The sequence below is a fragment of the Hetaerina americana genome, unplaced genomic scaffold (assembly GCF_022747635.1).
Source record: "Hetaerina americana unplaced genomic scaffold, ioHetAmer1.1.p SCAF_16, whole genome shotgun sequence".
Taxonomy (NCBI): Eukaryota; Metazoa; Arthropoda; class Insecta; order Odonata; family Calopterygidae; genus Hetaerina; species Hetaerina americana.
In genome coordinates, this window is record NW_027286719.1 from 6971173 (window position 1) to 6990690 (window position 19518).

Genomic DNA, 19518 nt, shown 5'->3' on the forward strand with positions numbered 1-19518 from the left:
AAGGCGCCGAGTGGTTTAACCTTTAATGACCCGCCACGTGACACAGCCTCCAATTCATCGCCATACACGCTCTCAAGTGCGAATCGATACGCCACTGGATTTGAAAATTTTGCAGCGAGGTCAGCACACGAGCAACTAAAGCAATTAAGAGCCCAAATATTTCTATTCCATGTAATAACAGAGGGGAATGGGGGTTCAGGCAGGCACAATGCCAGCTGGCTTGTGGGCCGCCGCTGGCCTGAAAACACGGAGGATGGGCCAGCAAGGGAGAGGGGAGAAGAGTCGTGGGGGGGGATGTGTGAAAGGGGTGTAGCGAATAGCAATTTGGTTTCAATTCGCGTCCACAGTCAAGGTCATCCCGAACTGTAAATACTACTGTGCGACAGTAGAGTTGCCATGCCGTGTGATTCGATGCCGAGATTTCCCGTTGGCCCGCCGATCGCGTCGAGGCGGGATCATTCCAGCGGCGCTTCCCTCGGGCGCTTCCCTCGGGCGCCTCCCGCCGACGCCTCGAAGCGGCGGCGAGTGTCAAGAGCCGCGCGATCTCCCGAACGGACGCAGTCCCTGGCTCCCTAAACAAAGCCGTACGCTTCGTCCGTTCTCGAAGAGGTCGAACGGCACACTTTGGCACTCTGCTGCCAGACAAAACGGCGGAGACGCGCTCAAGGAAGCCCACCATTGGAACCACGCTGGAGCACTCCCGCCCGTAGGAGCAGTGTTTCCGAGGGGATGCGGGGCCCTCCGCTGGATTCGCACTCAACTGACGAGTCAGGGTGGATGCCGAGACGCTATGCGCCGATTCCACAGTGAGCGCAGAAAACGAGATCAGTATAATAGCACTTCTCATTCTCCACTAATGCAAATTAACGATTTGAAGTTCAAATTTAAAAGCCGCAGAGCGGGCCAAGTGGGTGAGTTATAAGGTGGCGCTCGCCCACGGCGGGACAACCATAGAAATTGCCCCCGATGCCCCTCACTCGTCGCGGGCATTAAGGTTCCAAGGATAACGGGATCTCACATTCCAAAGGACCTCACTATCACCATCAACTATACCACGGATATTTCCACGCGGGCTCCCAAATTACAAAGGAAGGAATTTAATGTATTCTTAGGAAACACTTAATCATTTGCTTCACCAATAAATATGTAGTTTCGTTGCGTGTTCCGGGCCCTAATATCCACTACCAAATCGATACTCATCATTGAATCGAAAACAAATTAACTGAGTACTTATTCATGAAGGCCAAACTTTTTAACAATTATATCTAATTTACAAGAATTTTGATTAAACATTCGCTGGCATTTTCTTTGGGGTGAAAGCATTGCTCGGGGTATGGATATAGAATGCGCAGAGGTGAGAGTCAAACATGAGGGTTGGGGGAGGGGTTCATGTCCCCGAGCGGCTATGGAAAAAAATCACAGTTGGGGTAAGTTGAACGTGACTAAAGCCACTGCGAAACGAACCCGGGCCCCCGAGGCAGCAGTCGAACTATCTTGCCGAGACAATCTCCCATATGCCACTGCAGGCTAAAAACGACAGCGGTAGATATTTAACTGGGACATCATGATAGAGTTAACTCTTCCGCATCTTTATTTTATAACAAACCGTGGACCCATTTACGGGGTTATTTGTGTCCACATGTCAGTTTCTACTAGATGCAGATTCATTCTAACTGAGCTACCCAAGTGGCAACTCCCGGCAACCTACTCCTGCAGGTTGAATGCAGAGCATGGAGAGTTTTGCACCCGCGGGATAATTCCCCATGGATTGACAGTCAAACACTCGTTGTATTCATTCATAGTTAACCAACTTGCTTTCCGAACCGCCAACCGCTCCCTTACATTTGCAGCCCAGCTCGCGAAAAAACATTTCGTTTAGCCTCACAATACGACGGGACAAATAATCGACAATACTGTTTTTATTTTATGCAGCAGTGAAATGCGTCAGAAGTTTCCACGCTACGATGGAAGAATAGTCTCCAAGCGATTTGAAAAATCATGAACAGTAATCGACCCAAAGGCCGGCTTGGTACGTCATATGGTAGAGTTAAGGTAGAGTGATATGGCAAGTCCAAGTGATATTCACACATCAGGGTAGGGGACGCAGCTCCTTTCCCTGAGCCGGTCATGGTTTCCCTGGATGGTCTCCGACGAAACTGCATCCTCATTTTTATCACGCCTCAGCGGATTTGCAAAGCAGGCAAGAAAAGAGATATAAACGGCACCCGACGGACCCACCGTCGAAAGGACAGTGCTCCATTCCCTCGTGATGGGGGGGGGGGGCCACGAGGAAGCCGCGATCCCATCGACTAGGGCATAGAATTGGACGGCCGAAGGGGCGTGGGCCAACGGGTTATTAAAATGATCCTTTCGTCGGAAGACCCCTCGCCCACCACTCTGCCCCCCTTCACGACAGCCGCCCCCTTGTCACCCCCCCTTCCCCACTTCCGCACCGCACGCGCGCATAAACAAGCCAGCGTGGCAGAAGCACCACACTATCCATTGCCTGCTCCGGTGAGTCACCCGTCGAGTTTAGTAGGGTGGGGGGGGGGTGGAGGCTTGAAGGGATGATGCCCCACGCGAAACACCAACCCCGAGTGCGCCAGGGGAGTGGGCGGCAGTGGGGAGAAGAGGGCAGGGTCGGGAGAGTGGAACGGAGAGAAAGGGGCCGAGACGCCCGCGGAGCGCTCGTCTGCTCGCTGCCGGCCGTCCCTCGTACCCACGTCGGAGTGCTCCAGAAATGCGCAGCGGCACACCGCAGCCAGATGGCCATCGAACGAGGCAGCGGGGAGCTCCCCGAGCTATCGGTCTGCGTCGACGAAGCGAGTTGGCAAGAATGCCGCCGGATTCTAGGCCCCTGGGGCCAGGGTTTAAACTATAAAGCCCCCCCTGGAATTTTTATTGTGGCTTTAACCGTCCAAAATTGACATTCGCTCACGAAGAGCAGGGAGAGAAATACTAGATTCGTTGACTTGAACTTTTTCAGACGCATGCGACCGAAGTTCCTTCGTGTTTCATTAAATACTACACAATAAAATGAATGAAACTTCGATTACAATCGCTTGAAACAAGGAAATTCAATGGCAACTGTCCGAGATCATTTGTTCATGTAATCATTGCAAATGGTTTCCATTCATAGTGCCAACGCATTATTGGATGCGGTCAAGGTTTTTCTGTTTTATTTCAGTAAGAACTGCACATGAGTGCAGACATAATGATATACATATGTTTCCATTTCCTTTGTATATGATACGAATTCGCAAATCAGGTTAATTGGCTTTGGAAGGAGAGATGAGGGCAAAAATATTCAAAGCAACGGTTACCTTAAGCTATCCGGCTAGTGGAGTCCGCGTCGTCTACATCTCTTGCCCCTCAACGGCCATTTTGAATCGAGGAAAAGTGGCCGCATTTGGCGCCAGCGGTGCAAATATTTTTCCCATCAGTAAACTAACGCCCCATTGAAACCCTCCAGGGGAAGATGGCCAGAGCTCGTTGAGCTACAACGTGACGTCGTTCCCTTGCGCGTGGTAACAGCACTCGAGTCTAAACGCCCGAAATTTTGGTGCAGATCAACTTCTTAGAACTTGAGCAAGAGTCCTATAATCAGGTAACCTCAAAGTTTAACAAACATTTGACCACATTTCCACAAAGTAAAATATTTGTATAAAAGACGGGCAGCTCGACTCACTTCGTGTCCTCGTCAGCTACAAGAACTCTGGAAGACAACTCTTATCAGATGAAACAAGCGACGTTCTTTGAAACATTTTATTTTGTGGAAAACTGCAAAAATATTTTTATCTTATTTTAGATTATATTCATTTGTATCAAAGTTGAGAGAATTTATCGGACAAATTGGACTTGAGTTACCCCATGCATTACCTAAATTGTGCCGAATGCCCACCGACTTCAATGCTCCCAAGAACAGTTTTCAATGAATCCTGCGGAACTACAAAAAAAACGTTTCATATATACTCTAAGGTATAATGCCTTAGAATAAATACCCCAGTTAAAAGACACATACTACTGCTACGCAAGGAATTAGATTCACTTAGAGAAACACTAAGTTTTGACAAATCACACCTTCTACCACTTATCACCCAATAAAAATATGCAGGATGTCAACCCGAACAGTTACCGAAAAAGGCGAATCGCGTGCAAGGGAATCGATTCACCAGTTCGAGCAATGGCAACACGCCACCTCCTCTTTAGGGGCCGACCCGTGGAGCGTGCGTGCATTGAGGGAGAGGGGGCATTGCAGCGGGCGGACACCTCAGCCTCGCACCGAAGGATGCACGGCCGCCGTGCGACGAGAAACCCATTTTATAGGAACTCCGTAACTTCTTCCAGGCATATCCGGTGTAATCAGTCAACTAAGGGCGTTTGTTGAGGTCAACCGGCTGTCCAATTTAGAGGCGCTTTGCTCTGAGGAACAGATTAATTCATTCAGCGTGAGTGAACGACGAGGCCTCTAGGCCAACGAAATGGACTAGGATCTATCGTAAGTGTTGGACCCTCGATGGTCGCCCATAGCGCACAGAGGCGGCCACGGAAAATAGAAGCCAGGGTTATATCGCTACGAGCGAATTCATTCCACCATCAACACCACATCTTCATGCTACTCCGCCGAAAAAGGTAGCTCCCCCACTCCTTCAATGGGTTCTACCGGGACGAACAAAAAAGCCACGCTCATCATATATTAGGTGATCATCCGAAACAAATTGAACCAGGTTACACGAGGATGATTGGCATTTAGCTTTCGGGAAAGAGGATTGTTCGTCAATTCATCGGCGGAACTCTTCTGATGACGAATTCCATGAAATAACAGTTTCGAATGGCCGGAACTTTAATCAGAGTCCTCCAATTAAAGGTCAGATATTCTATGCATCACTTACATCATCAATTAATTTACCTTCAAAGCAAATTTCGCCATTATTACATTGTAAATCGATATGTATTGAACAGAAATCAAGCGGGGGATGCCACAAGAGCTTATGTTACGCAGTGGTGCGAATTTGAGCCAAGTGATGCACAAATTACATTTGAGTTTTACCATAAAAAATACCAAGATGAGGACTAAAAGCCTAGATCTCCTGATCGGGTGTGCCCCCATTCGCACACCAGAGAAACTTTCCCTCACTGGGTGTCTCCAAAATGCCCACGTGTCATCAACTTTAAAAAAAATTAACATTAGCTTTGCGTGTTATCACTTATTTCTATGAGAAAAAGATGAAAAGAATGAATAGAAATAGATATATCCTTAATTTCAGAGCGTTTTCCATACTCAATTATTTGTGTACAAACCAAATTAAAATATCTCAATGTAATTTACAGCTAGAAGAAACCTGTAGGTATTTTTCAAAAGTCTGAATAAATGTTGCGGCCCTGAGCGAGTCGGCCAACCACCCCCCGCTTGCTGCTCAGCGGTCGCCAAACAGATTGCTCAAGCGCAATTCGCGACGCGATAGCAACTCTCTCTTCGGCAACCTAAACATTATATCCGGGAATAAATTCTGCATCAACACGTACATAATCTATCCCCAATAAAAATGCATGATATGATTATTAAGAGTAAATCAACTAATACCCTAAAGGTATAATCAATATGAAGCATTTACATAAGATATCATCTGTCCAGACCCATGGCAACCACATTCATTCATCTTAAGCCCGCTTCTTTAACTCCCCACAACAGTTTATTCTCAAATATAAACAAAGGGGCAGTTTTTTAAGCCATTTGAAATAGCAAACGTTTTCGAACGGGTACAGACTTCGACATACTATTTATTGAATGACCAGAGTACCGTAACGAGTCAATGCGTAAGACCGAGGAGCAACAAATCCTAAAGGATGAAAAATACGAAATAATATGGCAAGGCATCGAGGGCGCTGTGTCCATCCATTTGAAAATGTTAGCACGGAGAAGTTTCATAGAAAACCTTTTACATTATGGCTTTATCCATGACATATCTATCATGAAAATCTATCGCGCAATCAACTCAAGCCGCGACCACAGCATTTATCCCGGTCGCTCACGTCACAAAATACGCCAATAATCCACTTTCAAAATAATTTTGCAATATAAAATCATATAAGTGTGTGTTTCACCAAATATTATCCCGAAGGACTCACGGAAATATTACTCGAGGGACTGGTTAATTGGTGACAACTGAATAACTCTATGAACCACTCGTCAGAATATTCTTAATCCTACCATATTTTATGAAACCAATACCCACCACTTTTTTCTATTTCTTGGTCAAAAATACTGAAAGTAGACAAGGATTAAACCAATGCCTATTATGAAACTTTCTCCGTAACGAGAATCCTGCAGATGAGTGGTTATTTTCCATTATATTAACCGAGGACATCCATTAGCCATTATCTACACGGGGTAATACTAGATGAAATTTACCACACATATTATCATTTCCGTCTCTTCTTCCCATCATCAAGACCATCTTCAGTGATGAAAAAATTAAAACGCAAAGAATAGAGATGTTACCTCGAAAATATGCATATGCTAAGTACAACTTAGTAGACTAGTAGATTAAATGATTCTGAGTAAAAACTAATTGTTTCCAGGGCATATACTCATTTTAGCCATTCACCTATTCCTTTCTTTTCCACTTATCCTACTGAGGGATCCCACCTAGGGATGCAAATACTAGAACGAGTATTACATTGCCTAAAACCTTTGACTAGGAGCATTTTCAATAACCATCAGTTATCAGACAAGCAGTCGGTACATCTTTGTATACTTAATCTGAGTAAAATTCACCACCCAAATATGTAATATCCATATCCAAATATAACCTGGGTATATTTTTTATCCAAATGAGGCCCATGATTAACCCACAACAACTTATGACATCCGCAATTTTCACAAAACAAATTTTCCACACTTGGGCCGCAAAACTGGGTTCACCAATGCAATGAGTACTGTGGAAGGTATAACGAGTCATTATAAAACATGGAAATTGGCATTCGTCCACGACAACATAGACCAAAATAGACTAGATGAAACGGAAAGCATGAATTATGTGTGACAGGCATCGAATTAAAACGCAGTCAAAGAAAACTAGCCTCGCAGCGAGGAGCCAAAGTCCTTAGGTTTAAAATAAGAGCATTGATGAAATATGGGCGCTCTTCAATTTAGCCGCGACAGGCTATGCCTTCATCTTCGTATTTAAGATTTTCACTGTAAATTCTTTATACCTTAAATTAGATGGCCACTTTCCGCGGAAATTCCAAGGGGATTCCTTCGTAAAATAACATTTCGCTTGCTTTATAATGGTGCTGACCAACACCTTAGAACCACACCATGTCAATTAGCGTCGCTATTTAAAACAAATCTTTGTCATACGTAAAACATGTAACAAGGCTACCAGTTGTTGTACATTTTCATTAAAATTATTTAACACCTAAGAATGCATTAAATATTTAGTTTAGTCAACCGCATATTCTATTTGAAATCTGGTTATGCCTGGAAGTTATACCATCGAGTTCATTTTTCAGGTGATCTATACACAAAAACTCACTTCCACTCCATAAAGAAAGGAGAAAACACACTCTAATGACAAAGGCAAGATTCCTAATATTTTTTACTAGGAGTGAAACATGGCTGGCCAATCACAAGACTGGAGTGACTGCATGTTATTTAAAAATTGACATGCCCCTATTTCAATGAAACTCATTCTCTCATACAAACAAGACGACAAAATCACCTCCAGCAGACGTCTAAGGAACACGATACTGACATATACTAGGCGCAAATTTTCATCGATTCGGTAACAATATAATTGCGTGGAGTCCTCCGGGGAGTGGATCGTATCTTTCCCACCAAGATTTCGCTCTTCACCACCGGAGCTCCAGAAACGGGCCCAGTCGTTTAATAAAACCAAGCCCGAGGGTGCACTTACGGATATGTGCGAGGGAACGGGATGGACGCAGGTGACTGCCCTTCTTGTGCCAAATGGTCCTTTCCTGACCCCCTTCAAGGTAGGCATTAATCCCTCCATCGAGAAGTTGAGCAGTGAAAGTGAGAATGCATTGTACCTGCCAACTCAAGGGCCACGGACCCTTAGTCTCTGCCAATTCTCCAAAGATATTCTAAACACGACGTAACAGGGAGGGTCGTAAGAACGGGAATCCGCCGGGAGGCCTTCATTATCAACGGTGCCAAAGATTCGAGGCGTATTGTAATTAGGACGTCTCTGTAAACAGTCTGCAGCAGCGTATACTGGGACATGGGACTCACAGTCAGTCTCCTCAACTTGAGAGACTGACTAAATACACACAACGTGGAACGTCTTCATTGTGACGATCTTGTACTTCAGATCATTCAAGGAGCTTAATGTTTGGAATGGCCGTCAAATACACAAGAAAACCTGCGAGTTCAAGAATCATAGAATACCATTCTTAGGCTCTCAACAAAGTCACCTGAAACCCGGTTGCTTTCATTTGATAAAGATCTCTGGACGGAAGGCGCGGCCGAAATAAAATATGCCATCGGAATGCAAGAGATTGCTGCTTTCTACGAGATGGATCAATCAATGTGAAAAATTTCATCTCAAGGTGACATTTTAATTTCCAAAAATGAATAAATGGAAAAATAAAGAGGCGAAATTAACTATGCATTTCAAATAAATTAGCTTGGTGGTGAACATCAATAGGCGCACGTAGGAACAAGCGAAACTAAATATATTTGAGTATGGAAAGTTATCTGTAACATATCTAATAACTAGTCGCACATCGAACTAACTCTACCACAAAAATGACTAATTCTGCCTTTCCCATGCATTTTTACACTACAAATAAGTATTCCTGGCTGCATATACGTAAAAGATTGAAGATATTTGAAGGTAAATTAGAGCATGGTCGAAAAGTGTCATTTACTCTAAACATTAATGTACTAATTAAAATAACAAAATATGTTGAAAATTATTCTAATCACTGTGCACATGAAAGGGATAACATGTTATAAACCTTGCATTAACGCAGATGATAACGAATATCTATGCAAGCACTTGTATGCAAATCCGTGTGCGCAATGGTAAATTAAGGGTAAATAAGTTTTAAGCAATTTCATCTCAACAAACCATGAAATTGAAAAGATACTAAACATTAGAAACGCGTTAGAAAACTCATTCCTAAATTATTTGCCAACTGTTTCGGAAGGGATTATTTTAGAATTTTATATTTTTTTCCCCTATTGCACTCGTTCCTATAAATGGACATTTGCGATGTCATTTCCTCGCACATCGGATAATATTGTCCATAACAATCACAAAAACCTCTTAACGGAATAATAACCCGTTCGGTTCCCACTCGCACATTACACAGCGAGTACACACATTTCCTTGATCTTTTCCCCGAGATGATTTCGGGATAGGCATCACTGCCTTCTACCATCGGACTCGTAATTTTACGAAAGGACAACCGAGGACAGATACAAATGATTCACCGCCCCTCAATTTTCGCCACATAGGCACGCTCAAATCTCGCGGCATCCAAGCAAAGGTGTACACACTTCAATCCCGGAAGATTCTCCAGAGTGAGAGTTGAAGCATCATTTAATCATCAACTTTTCCGGGGTTCCGGGCCTCTCTTGGTGCACGAAAGAAATAAAAGAAATGGTCTCGGGATTTTAGGAAAGCAGTTTGACGTCAATCTCAATATACTTCGAACGTACTGCATACATTGCATGATTCAATAAATGTAACACCGACGCCGCCGAGATGGCATGATTTTCTTCCGATGGGCGAAATAGAACGCTGCAAGAGCCGACAATTTTCTTTACCCCATTTAAGAAAACGAGGTCATGAGAGGTTAAAACGAAAAGGAAGTATTAGAATAAATGTCACAGGGCAATAAGAATATGGATCGCGAGATCACCTAAGATAGAACAAGGAGCGACGTGACTTTCTAAACCGCGGACGCCCGAGATAAAACAAAAATAGGTCCATGTTTGGCGACATGGGGGTAATATCCAGCGTCGCGCCCTGCACTGCACCCTCGGAGCGAATCGAGTCCAAGGAGCAGGGAGCCTTCATTGCACCCCGTCCAATCCGAGCCCAACCACCGATATGGCCCGACCACTGCTCTCGATCCACGCCCGCGCGCGAGCTGTTGTTCGGGCCACCATGCCCCAATAGATCGCCCATTCGCATTTTCTATCAAGGCCGTCGAGCCGGGCAAAAGGTAAAACTAGAAACCATTTCCACCCCGCCCACAAGTACCCACGGGCTTCCTCATAATGCATTCCCCAACGAGCCGAGAGAGCTCCCACCGCGAGGAGACGACGCTCTTCCGCGAGAGCGCGATCCGATCCCATTACCCTTTGGTCAAAGTACAACAACCTTCGTCTTGCAGTAGCTTTCCCCTCCTCGCACGAAATACAAAAAGATCCGGCGCGCACACGTAAACCTGGCCGACGCGCAGGCCGTATTGATCGCCAGAAGGGTCTCGGGAGGCGATCGAAACCACGCCACGCCGCCGTGCCGCACGGCGAGGCGCACGAGCCAACAACCGCTCACCACATGGACCCCGACTCCCTTCCACGGGCCGCCCAAAAGGTGCGCGGGTGAATCCACGCCACGTAGAGGTTGGGAGGGGGGGGGGAAGTGAGAGAGAGCCCTCGGGGTCGCCAAAGCGCTCGCCCGGCCGATGAGAGGACCGAGCACACGGCCGAGAGCCCTTCGGCTCGCCTTCCCTGCCCCTCGGGATGAGCGGCCGGCCGACCAATCGATGGGAGCATTCGTCAATTACGGCCTTTGCCTGGACGGTGTCTTGACGCAATGCCAGCGATTCCTCCCACCGGGTCGACGGCAGCCCGTCTCCCTCACTGCACCCCCCCGAACGAAGCGACATACGACGTCCTCACTCCGCATACATCGGCTTGATAAAACACGAAAAGAAGGCTTCCTTTCCCTCCGACAGCAGCCATCGGGAAACATCGCGAGTCGAATATAACTACACACACCTTCAAAGTAAAATACGGAAACAGAATGAACACCATCGATAGCGTATTATAGAATCACGCCATCTCATGAAGGTTAATTCGGACCAATTCGGATTTACCAACGCTAAAACGTTTAGCAGGAAAATATGGGTTTACCCCGTGAATCGCAAACCGCAAGCCGTCTCCTCGCGGCAGACGCTCACGTTTTGGATCGATATTCTGACCTATCTTAGCGAGTTATAGTCTCTGTTCCGAACATGAAGCCATAACCCTGAATCCGTTTCATCTTCTTCTTTGCTAGAGAAACTTAATAAAGTTAGATGAAGTAAAAAGTATTTTCTCGGAATAAGCTCTTGCCCCACCTAGTCTTTCATCCCGAACGAGGGGAGTCACCGGAAGACTCGAGATGCAGGATTCGAAATTAGACACTCTCATGTCTCCCACACACGTATTAACAAGCAACTGAGAAAAAAGTGACCAAAATTGAACAATGCCATCAGCATCCTATTCCATGCGCAATAAGTAGCGCGATTGGCTATTCTGCACCCTTACCTCAGGGCACTGCGACCACTTAAAGACAAACGAGGCATAGGATTTCTCCATGAACTTCCTCCCTTTACCGGAATAGGTTTTGCAGCGTTTTTCATACGTTTCATATGCATGAGAATAATAACTCTCAGCCAATATTTCCTGTTTTGTTTTCCTCATTTTTATTGTGTCGTCGTACAATCGGGCGTTCCCATTAGACATTTTCCCGATATCTTTTTAAGTTCCACTACACTTCTCCAGGCTGCTCTGGTATACGGGCACGCTCCATAAACGGAGGCAGCAGGTTATTTTTCTTCCTGCGGCCATGCCCAAGAAAACAGTTGCACGTGCACGAATTAAAATTGACATAAATATGGATAGCGCAAAATAAGTTGGGATGAACATGCGGACAATGGAAAAGTGTGACAAAGAAATAATAGCAGTTGAACCGATGAAATGATTTTATTTCCTGGAATATGTCGGAAATTCCCGTAAGGGAGTTGAGTGAGCTGGGCAGTGGAATGTTCAAGTGAATCGATCATCCACCGATCGGGTTGCTGTCACCACGTTGCCTGGTGAACTGGTATCATGGGAAAGCTTTGATTTCGATGAAACACGTACCGCAATTATCGGTTTATTAACACAATATATTAAAAAAAACCTCCTTCGATTCCGGAATGAGTAAAGGTCGCACAATCTATTTAAGTATTTTACAAAATACAGCAAGCTCGGTGCCATGGACTTGACGCACAAGTTTTGCGAGACTTGCGTCAATTCTATTCATTTTTCTTACCTTGATAGTTTTGTTTTGTAATCGAAGTCCATTGAGTGTATTTATGGCTTTCTCCGCATCCTCCGGTCTGTGGTAATTCACAAAGCCGTACCCCAGACTTTGTCCTGGAAAGACAACAACCATGCGAATTGTGTAATAGCGCTACGATGTATTGTTCCATTTTTTCGCGACATCAACATTTTCAACAGTCAATTTCAATTGTTAAATGGAAAACATGTATACACACAGTTTTAACCACTTTTCATGCACTACTACAGCAGACGGTAACACCAAAAATACTCTTTATTCATGAGTCGTGATGCGAGACAAGCTGTAAAAAACATGGAAATCAAGACATGGTTTATTTGCATCAACGCATGCAGCATGTTCCTTGTTGCGGCAGAGATGAAGGGAGGACTTGAGTCAATTATCTCGGTTCCATCAAGTACATGAGAATTGCATGCATCGATCAACATGCCGAGCGAGTTTTGAATGGCACTCAGCAAATATATAGTTGCGGCTCCCGTACACGGAAATTAAACTCCTCTTTCGTCAATGCCTCTTTATCCCTGAGAAATCAGCCTCGCGGCCAAATTAACCGATGTTTGAGGTAACAATGCGTTTCTCAAACAACGCTCACGTGATTCATTCTTCCAAAACAATGCGTAAAATGCGCACTTGACGTACGCGCTCCGCCCGGTGATGCTCTAATTGCGCAGTTTCAGGCGGTATATGGTATAATTCTAACATAATAATGAACAAATGATAGTACTTTTTAATACAAATTGATTTAATCCACGGCCGGTTTCGATGTACAACACCATCTGCAGGTTACCTAATCCAATATGGAAAATGTTACCATTTGTTTATAATGACTTCCGTTTTCCGTCCATGACCCACTTCGCAATTCATTCATCCTGTGATACTGACAACTAAATGAGAGAATTTCGCAGGATATAGGTTCATTAAAAAACAGTACTCTCTCAGAGAATAAATCATATGTCAATTGCCTCATACATAATTGCACCTGCATTATTTCTAACCTGGGGAAGAAGTGTAACAGGAAAAAAACTCGCGGTATTATTAAGATAGATTGTTAACAATAGGCCCGAGGAAATTACCACATAATATTCATAATATTACATGCGAGTTCGCCTTAATTGGTTGAAGTAATCACGCATGAGTCGATAGTCAATGTCATGATACAAAATTTTGCATACCTTTCATTCTGTGCGAATGGGAGCTCCCGCGCATTCCGGCCGTCCGATACCACTTACGAGTAAGGTTTGAAGGGGCGGGGAGCTGAATGTTCGCAGGCGACGGTCATTATTGATTCGGGAGACTGTAAAAACGTCAGATGGATTTTAAGTGTTTCGCTTTGTTTTTGGGCTTCCTGCGTCCCATGTGGATGGCTTGCGCCCGGGTTGACAATGGACCTGCCTCTCACTTCCCCTCTCGTCATCGGGCTTCCCAATGGCCTCGGCTAACGACTTCTCGGGTCGACCAAAGGCACCAGCTCGATCTCCCGACTGCATAGGTGCAAGTAAACGCACAGTTATTGAGACACTTGAGACTTGATTCCTCGGCAGGGAATACACGTACTCAAGCCGAGCCTCCCAAATAAGATTTCATTTGAACATTTAGCAAGGGCAAGCGTTGATCAGTCAGGTGGACGAGAAGGATCCCCATTATTTGGAAACTTTTTAAAAATGTGTCAGACATCCATTACGCCCACTGTTTATGAATTAAATATACCCTGGAATAGACACGAATCGATGGATATGGATGGCGAGGGGCGTTCACTGGGTACAACATGCTCAGCAAAGGCTTTTAATGTGGCTCTCAACTTTTCCGGACTTCGACCATCAATTGATTCACCCCCTCTCATTTAAGAACGAGCCACCTGGAAAACTTCACCACACTTCGTCTCTTGGCACCATATCCGTCGCTCACATTCAATTCAACTGATCGAGAGGAAATATTTCGCTTCTTCAGGTACGAACTATTCACATCCATCCATCCATTCACTTCATTCATTCTAGCTAGCTGTTGATCAATGACAAAGTAGACTTCGTTATCTCATTGAACATATGCATTTAAAGAGATTCTGAAAAAGTTTGAACTATTTTTCAGATATATGTATGTGTGTGAGTGATACTGGGAAAACGGATAACATTTCAGCGAACGGTAATCCTTAAGTTTTGAAATTCGAAAAAATATGATAGAATTTTGCTGTTACAAGTAAATGACGATCGTAGGAATCGAAGCCTCTTCGTCGAGAATGATAAAAGAGTGTCCTTCGATATTACAGGGGAAAGTAAACAAAATACATTATGCAATTATAAGAGGAAAGTAGGCTTCCTTGTTTTCCTGGGCATCACCATGGAAAAAATTTCTTGGTGAATGAAACCAAGAATGCCGTTAGTTATTTGAAAGAGTTTAAGTTATTACCCAGAGTGGGGTGTGCTAGCAAATAACTTCGCGCGACTTCATCGAGCATAAAGGGGGAAAGGAGGCGAATGAGAACTATTCCAACGAATCGAAGTAAAGGGAATGAAAATGCCTTTGGCCTAGTCCGTGAAACACTTCAACGCTTCAATTGTAAGTATATCGACACATTACTGGTAAAGTTATCTGGATGAGTTTGTAATCGAATACTTCACAACTTTTGGTGAACACGTTAACTGCCAAGAGAGATCACCGCGGGACTATTTAAAACGACCTATCGGCTACCGAACACGACCACCTACTGAGATGAAGCCAAGGAAGAGGAGGAAAAAAACCCCTTTCAAATATTCTCTCGAGAGCAGGAAATTAAAATCGGCGAAAATTTGTTTAAAAGCGTGAATGAGCTTTCTTTCAGTTACGATTAAACAAAGTTAGATTTACGAGTTGTTACATTTCCTGTTACTTATGCTTCCGAGAACGGAATCCAAACTTACTCTCTTCTCATTTCTACTCGAGCTGTGAATATCCTATGTCTCGATAGTTGGTCTCCTGGTCCCGCCTATATTGCCCTCAAAAGATGGGATTTCGATTGAGAAAAACGGAAATTGGCCAGTGATGTTACAGTCAAGATGTTAACTCGCCCGCACCTACGTCTAGGGAGACGCGTCACACTAGACGCAACTAGAACAACCGCCACGACCTTTGCCTAGAGGACGCCGAGACTCGTGACCAATGCACACCACCTCTCAACGGCTCCTTTTCCTAGCGCTGCCGCTCGCTCGCCCAACGCAGTCCGTCCGCGGTGCCTCCGCCCGCCCCCTCACCTACCTCGGGCACACCCCTCCGCCGTCATCGCCTCACAGCTGTCGCATACATCTCTCGCCATTCAAGTTTCCGGCGTTTATGAACGGAAGGAAGCCATAGTAATTTAGGACGCAACATTTTTACTTTCTTAAAACACGTATTCAATAAATTGCCTGGTTACATATACCGTAATGATTGCCATCACACTTGAAACATTACATGCAGCATTGGGAAATCCACGAAGAAATTGGAAAACCGTGCCATCGGAGTACTTGCTGCATGTCCATGTAGCGCACCCACGCTGCGACACCCTCAACCAAACGAACATCAACAGCCCGCAGAAAGATTTAAAATGTGAAACTGCGCTAGGGAAATGGGGAACTTGAGTACATGCCATTAAATACATTTCTACTGCTATCAGTTCGATTGAACGTTCTAAATTTCCAATATTGGAAACGAAATTTGGTGAATTTTAAAAGTAGTAAGGAATCAATTGGCCACGAACATTTTCCCTCCGGTGCGATAATAGGACATGGCGAGCATCAGCATCCCACGTGAGCCTAGAAGACCACGAGATGGTTCAAGGAAAAGGAATTTGATTCGGCTAAAATTCCATGAGCAGACGCCGCGGGAAAAGTAAGAACGCCCGCTCTCAAGTGTAATTGGTTGCCTCGTGACCTCTGCACCCTTCCCGGCTTTCCGCGGTGCTCGTTGACTTGGGCTAAGCATTCGGGCCGGGCTCCAGCCAGTGTACCTTCAGGTCTAGGCGATTCGTCGGTTGGTTTCCTATTCTCATTTTTTCCACGACGAAAACTTAAGCGAAATGGAATAATTAAGAAAGGAAGTATTCGCAGGGAGCAGAGCGAGAATCATCTCAAATTTTCCGGGCTCCATTTCCACAAATCCATTCCACAGCAGTCTGCCACCATTGCCGAGAGCAAATGCTTATTACAGATGGAACGAACTGCAGAAATAGTGAAAATGTTCCTGGAATTTTAAGTAATCTTTCTAACTACCAACGTCATGGCTTAATCAAACCGTGATGGAACACAAGCGTAGCGAGCCGTAAACGGAGACTAACACTGACTATGTAAAGAGAATTGGTGAGAATATTAAAAAAAACAAAAATAATTCTAACGCCCACCGAAGCCTTTGCTTGGGTGATACTAGTTATGATTGCCATTGACACTACATATGATTGATGTAAATTTACAACTTCTCAGGAGAAAACAAAATTGAAACAAAATATAATCGCGAAGCCTCGAGGAGGTACTACAAAATGTTTGAAATGATGTGAAACGCATTTGAAATCACTCCTTAATGTGTAATTTACATTAGCAAGCTTCAGTTACAAAAAAGACGTGGAACTGAGGTCTTCCCCATTTACGACAAAAATCCACACCCGCTTGTTCTGGCCGCCTCCTTTCTTCGATGGGGTATGAGGCAAAGGCGTGATTTGAATTGAAATAAAACAAGGATTAACAATAACGAGGGGGAAGCGTTATTCAATAACTTTTCTAGATGGAGAAAAGGTACGCCGGGAAAAAAACAACAATAACAGTAAACTATAAATTTTAAGCACAATATCGACTGCACATCTTAAGAAATCCAAAATAACTGAAAATCATGAACAAGGAAATATACTCATGGAAACGCCACGTTGGCTTATCTAGATCTTAAATTTTAAAATGAGCACGCAAATTCGATTCCACTCGATTCCTAGAGTGTCGAATGAACACTTGATTTTGTCATAGAATAATAAGTTTTTTTTTAATTCTAGTGAGCTAGAAGCCAATAGTAAAAAGAAACATTTCTTGAGTGAAGACTAAATTCAACCTTACATGTATAGCTTGAACTTAGAAAAAAAATCTTTAATTTGAGTAATATCAAGACTAAAACTGAAGCATTATTGCTTTTAGCTAAACCCTACTTTTCATTTGTAATGCAAGATAAATAAAATAAATGTTATTCATGTAAATTAACTTCCCCAAGGTTATCTTCCCAGGCGTGTTCACACATGGTTAACTTCTGTTTACGTACGTTAATCATACTCCAAAACATATGCTTCTGCTCAGAGACAATTGACACGAGCAAAGAAGAGAGAGTCAGCATTTGTCTCTCCTGGATCCTTAAATACCAATGCTCATTTAAAATCTTGCAGAAATGTCTCTCAAAATAACCTGGCGTCATCTCCTTATCCATCTATCACTGAGAGGGAAAATGTTTATTAAGTCAATTGGTACAATAGTTCATCATGATATTCCTCCCTGGATGCTAAGTGCGGCTCATCCCCCCTCCGTGCAGCCCTGCGTCCCGCGCCCCAACAGCTCACACAAGGGATGTATACATGCATGGTCCCGCAATGCGCGGGACTGTCCCGCGCATGAACCAAATGTTCCCGAATCATGCATTAATATCCTGGTGCCGCGAGAGTAAATTATTAATCGATTCTCTTATTGCGTTCGATTCGATTAAACGGGGCAATATCCCCCCCACAAAAATGTCACCCTTTCTGCAAAACGACGAAAACACCAGTATTCTGAGAAAATTTCATAAATGGTGCACAAAATCAAGGGGTACACATCGATGTGATTCTAGTCTACCCAATCCGTGATGAAGCTCTATCAGAGCGTACTCGCGTCACCTCCAGATAGAATTCTGATTAACACTCTCACTCGGCGTGGGTAGCGCGTCCTGGCCGCCTTCATTTTCGACCCACGCGCGCCACTGCTTTCGCTTTTGTCCCGCGAGACCCAATTCCAACTCTCGCATCCCCGAACGCATCGAGAGCGACCACACCACGACTACGAGAGGGAGAGGGAGAGGGAGCGTGGGCAGTGCCGGCGACTGCGCCCCATGCGGCTGCCGAGAAAGGGGAAGCGAACGAAATCAAAACTGGATTGCGCTTGCGGCGTAAGGTTCCGCGAATAACCTAAGTTGGTTATTACGAACCCCGCCGCCGACCTTGCCGTCACAAACCAAATAGCGAGTGGATCGATAAAATAAGGGACTCCGGGAAGGTTGGGTGTGAGTGGAGGGGTGAAGCCCGATGGCGCGATGGCGAGGGCATCGGGAGGGAGGGGGTGGAGTGGAGCGGCTGATGGCTGGGCGCGCACGTGGGGAGGCGAGGCTTTTCAAGCGGAGCGCACAGGGCAATTTGCGGGGCGAAAGGTGGGCGAGCGACTCCGGACGCTCTGCGGCCTTCTCCGTCGACATTGTTCAGAAGACCAAATTCCCCCTTCCGATTGACTTGTTAATTCTAAACGCACAAGACTACGACTGCGCCAAGCTCATGTTTATCAAGGTTAAAGAGAGGGGTAGTTTTTAGGGGCGGCGACCGACAGCTAAGGTCATTTGCGCCATAGGGGATGGATAGGAAAGGATGAAGGGTGGAGAGAAACCCGGCGTCGGCATTAGCCTACTCTTTACGAAAGGCGCCAAGGGGTCCGCAGTTTAACGTCCCATCCGACGGACGGCGTACTCACTCAAAGTGCCCTCCACAAAGCATCTCAAGTAGGGATCGAGATACCTATGAAAAATATTCAACACCGCCGGGATTTGAACCCGCGCCCTCTGGGTGGGAAGCCAGTACGTTAGCCCCCGCACCATCTCGATCCCTTAAAGAGAGTCCACGCGGGTCGGCAAACACCCAGTTTTAATAAGCGTCCTTTCATTAGAATATTCAGACATAAAACATTTTCTATTTTGACCAACGTATGGAACATATTTTAATCACGTTACTTTATGGTATTACGTACTTATTATTAAATTATGTTGCAGTGCGGGTCGCGGTAGTCCATGGGGTAGAACGTTTGACTACTGACCGGAGGGCCCGGGTTCGAGCTTCTATGGGTGGGTATCTGAACCTCCACCAAAGCTGTGTCTTTTCGGGTACTAGATCTTCCTGGGTAACCATAACCGGCACAGAGAAAGGAACTGGCCCCCCTACCCTGATGTGTGAATTTCACACGCCGTCGGGCTTAATACTGGGTGAACTCTACCATCA

The 19518-nt window shown here is 45.0% G+C and overlaps 1 protein-coding gene across 20 annotated transcripts in view; it reads right to left on the minus strand.

The window, feature by feature from the left end:
* fne (found in neurons) overlaps window positions 1–19518 on the minus strand; it is a 92578-nt gene that overhangs the window by 32070 nt on the left and 40990 nt on the right. For all 20 annotated transcript variants that reach the window (XM_071584068.1, XM_071584081.1, XM_071584076.1 and 17 more), the window contains one exon: window positions 12282–12385. In XM_071584068.1, the coding sequence (XP_071440169.1) occupies window positions 12282–12385 (104 nt within the window). The remainder of the gene's footprint in view (window positions 1–12281; window positions 12386–19518) is intronic.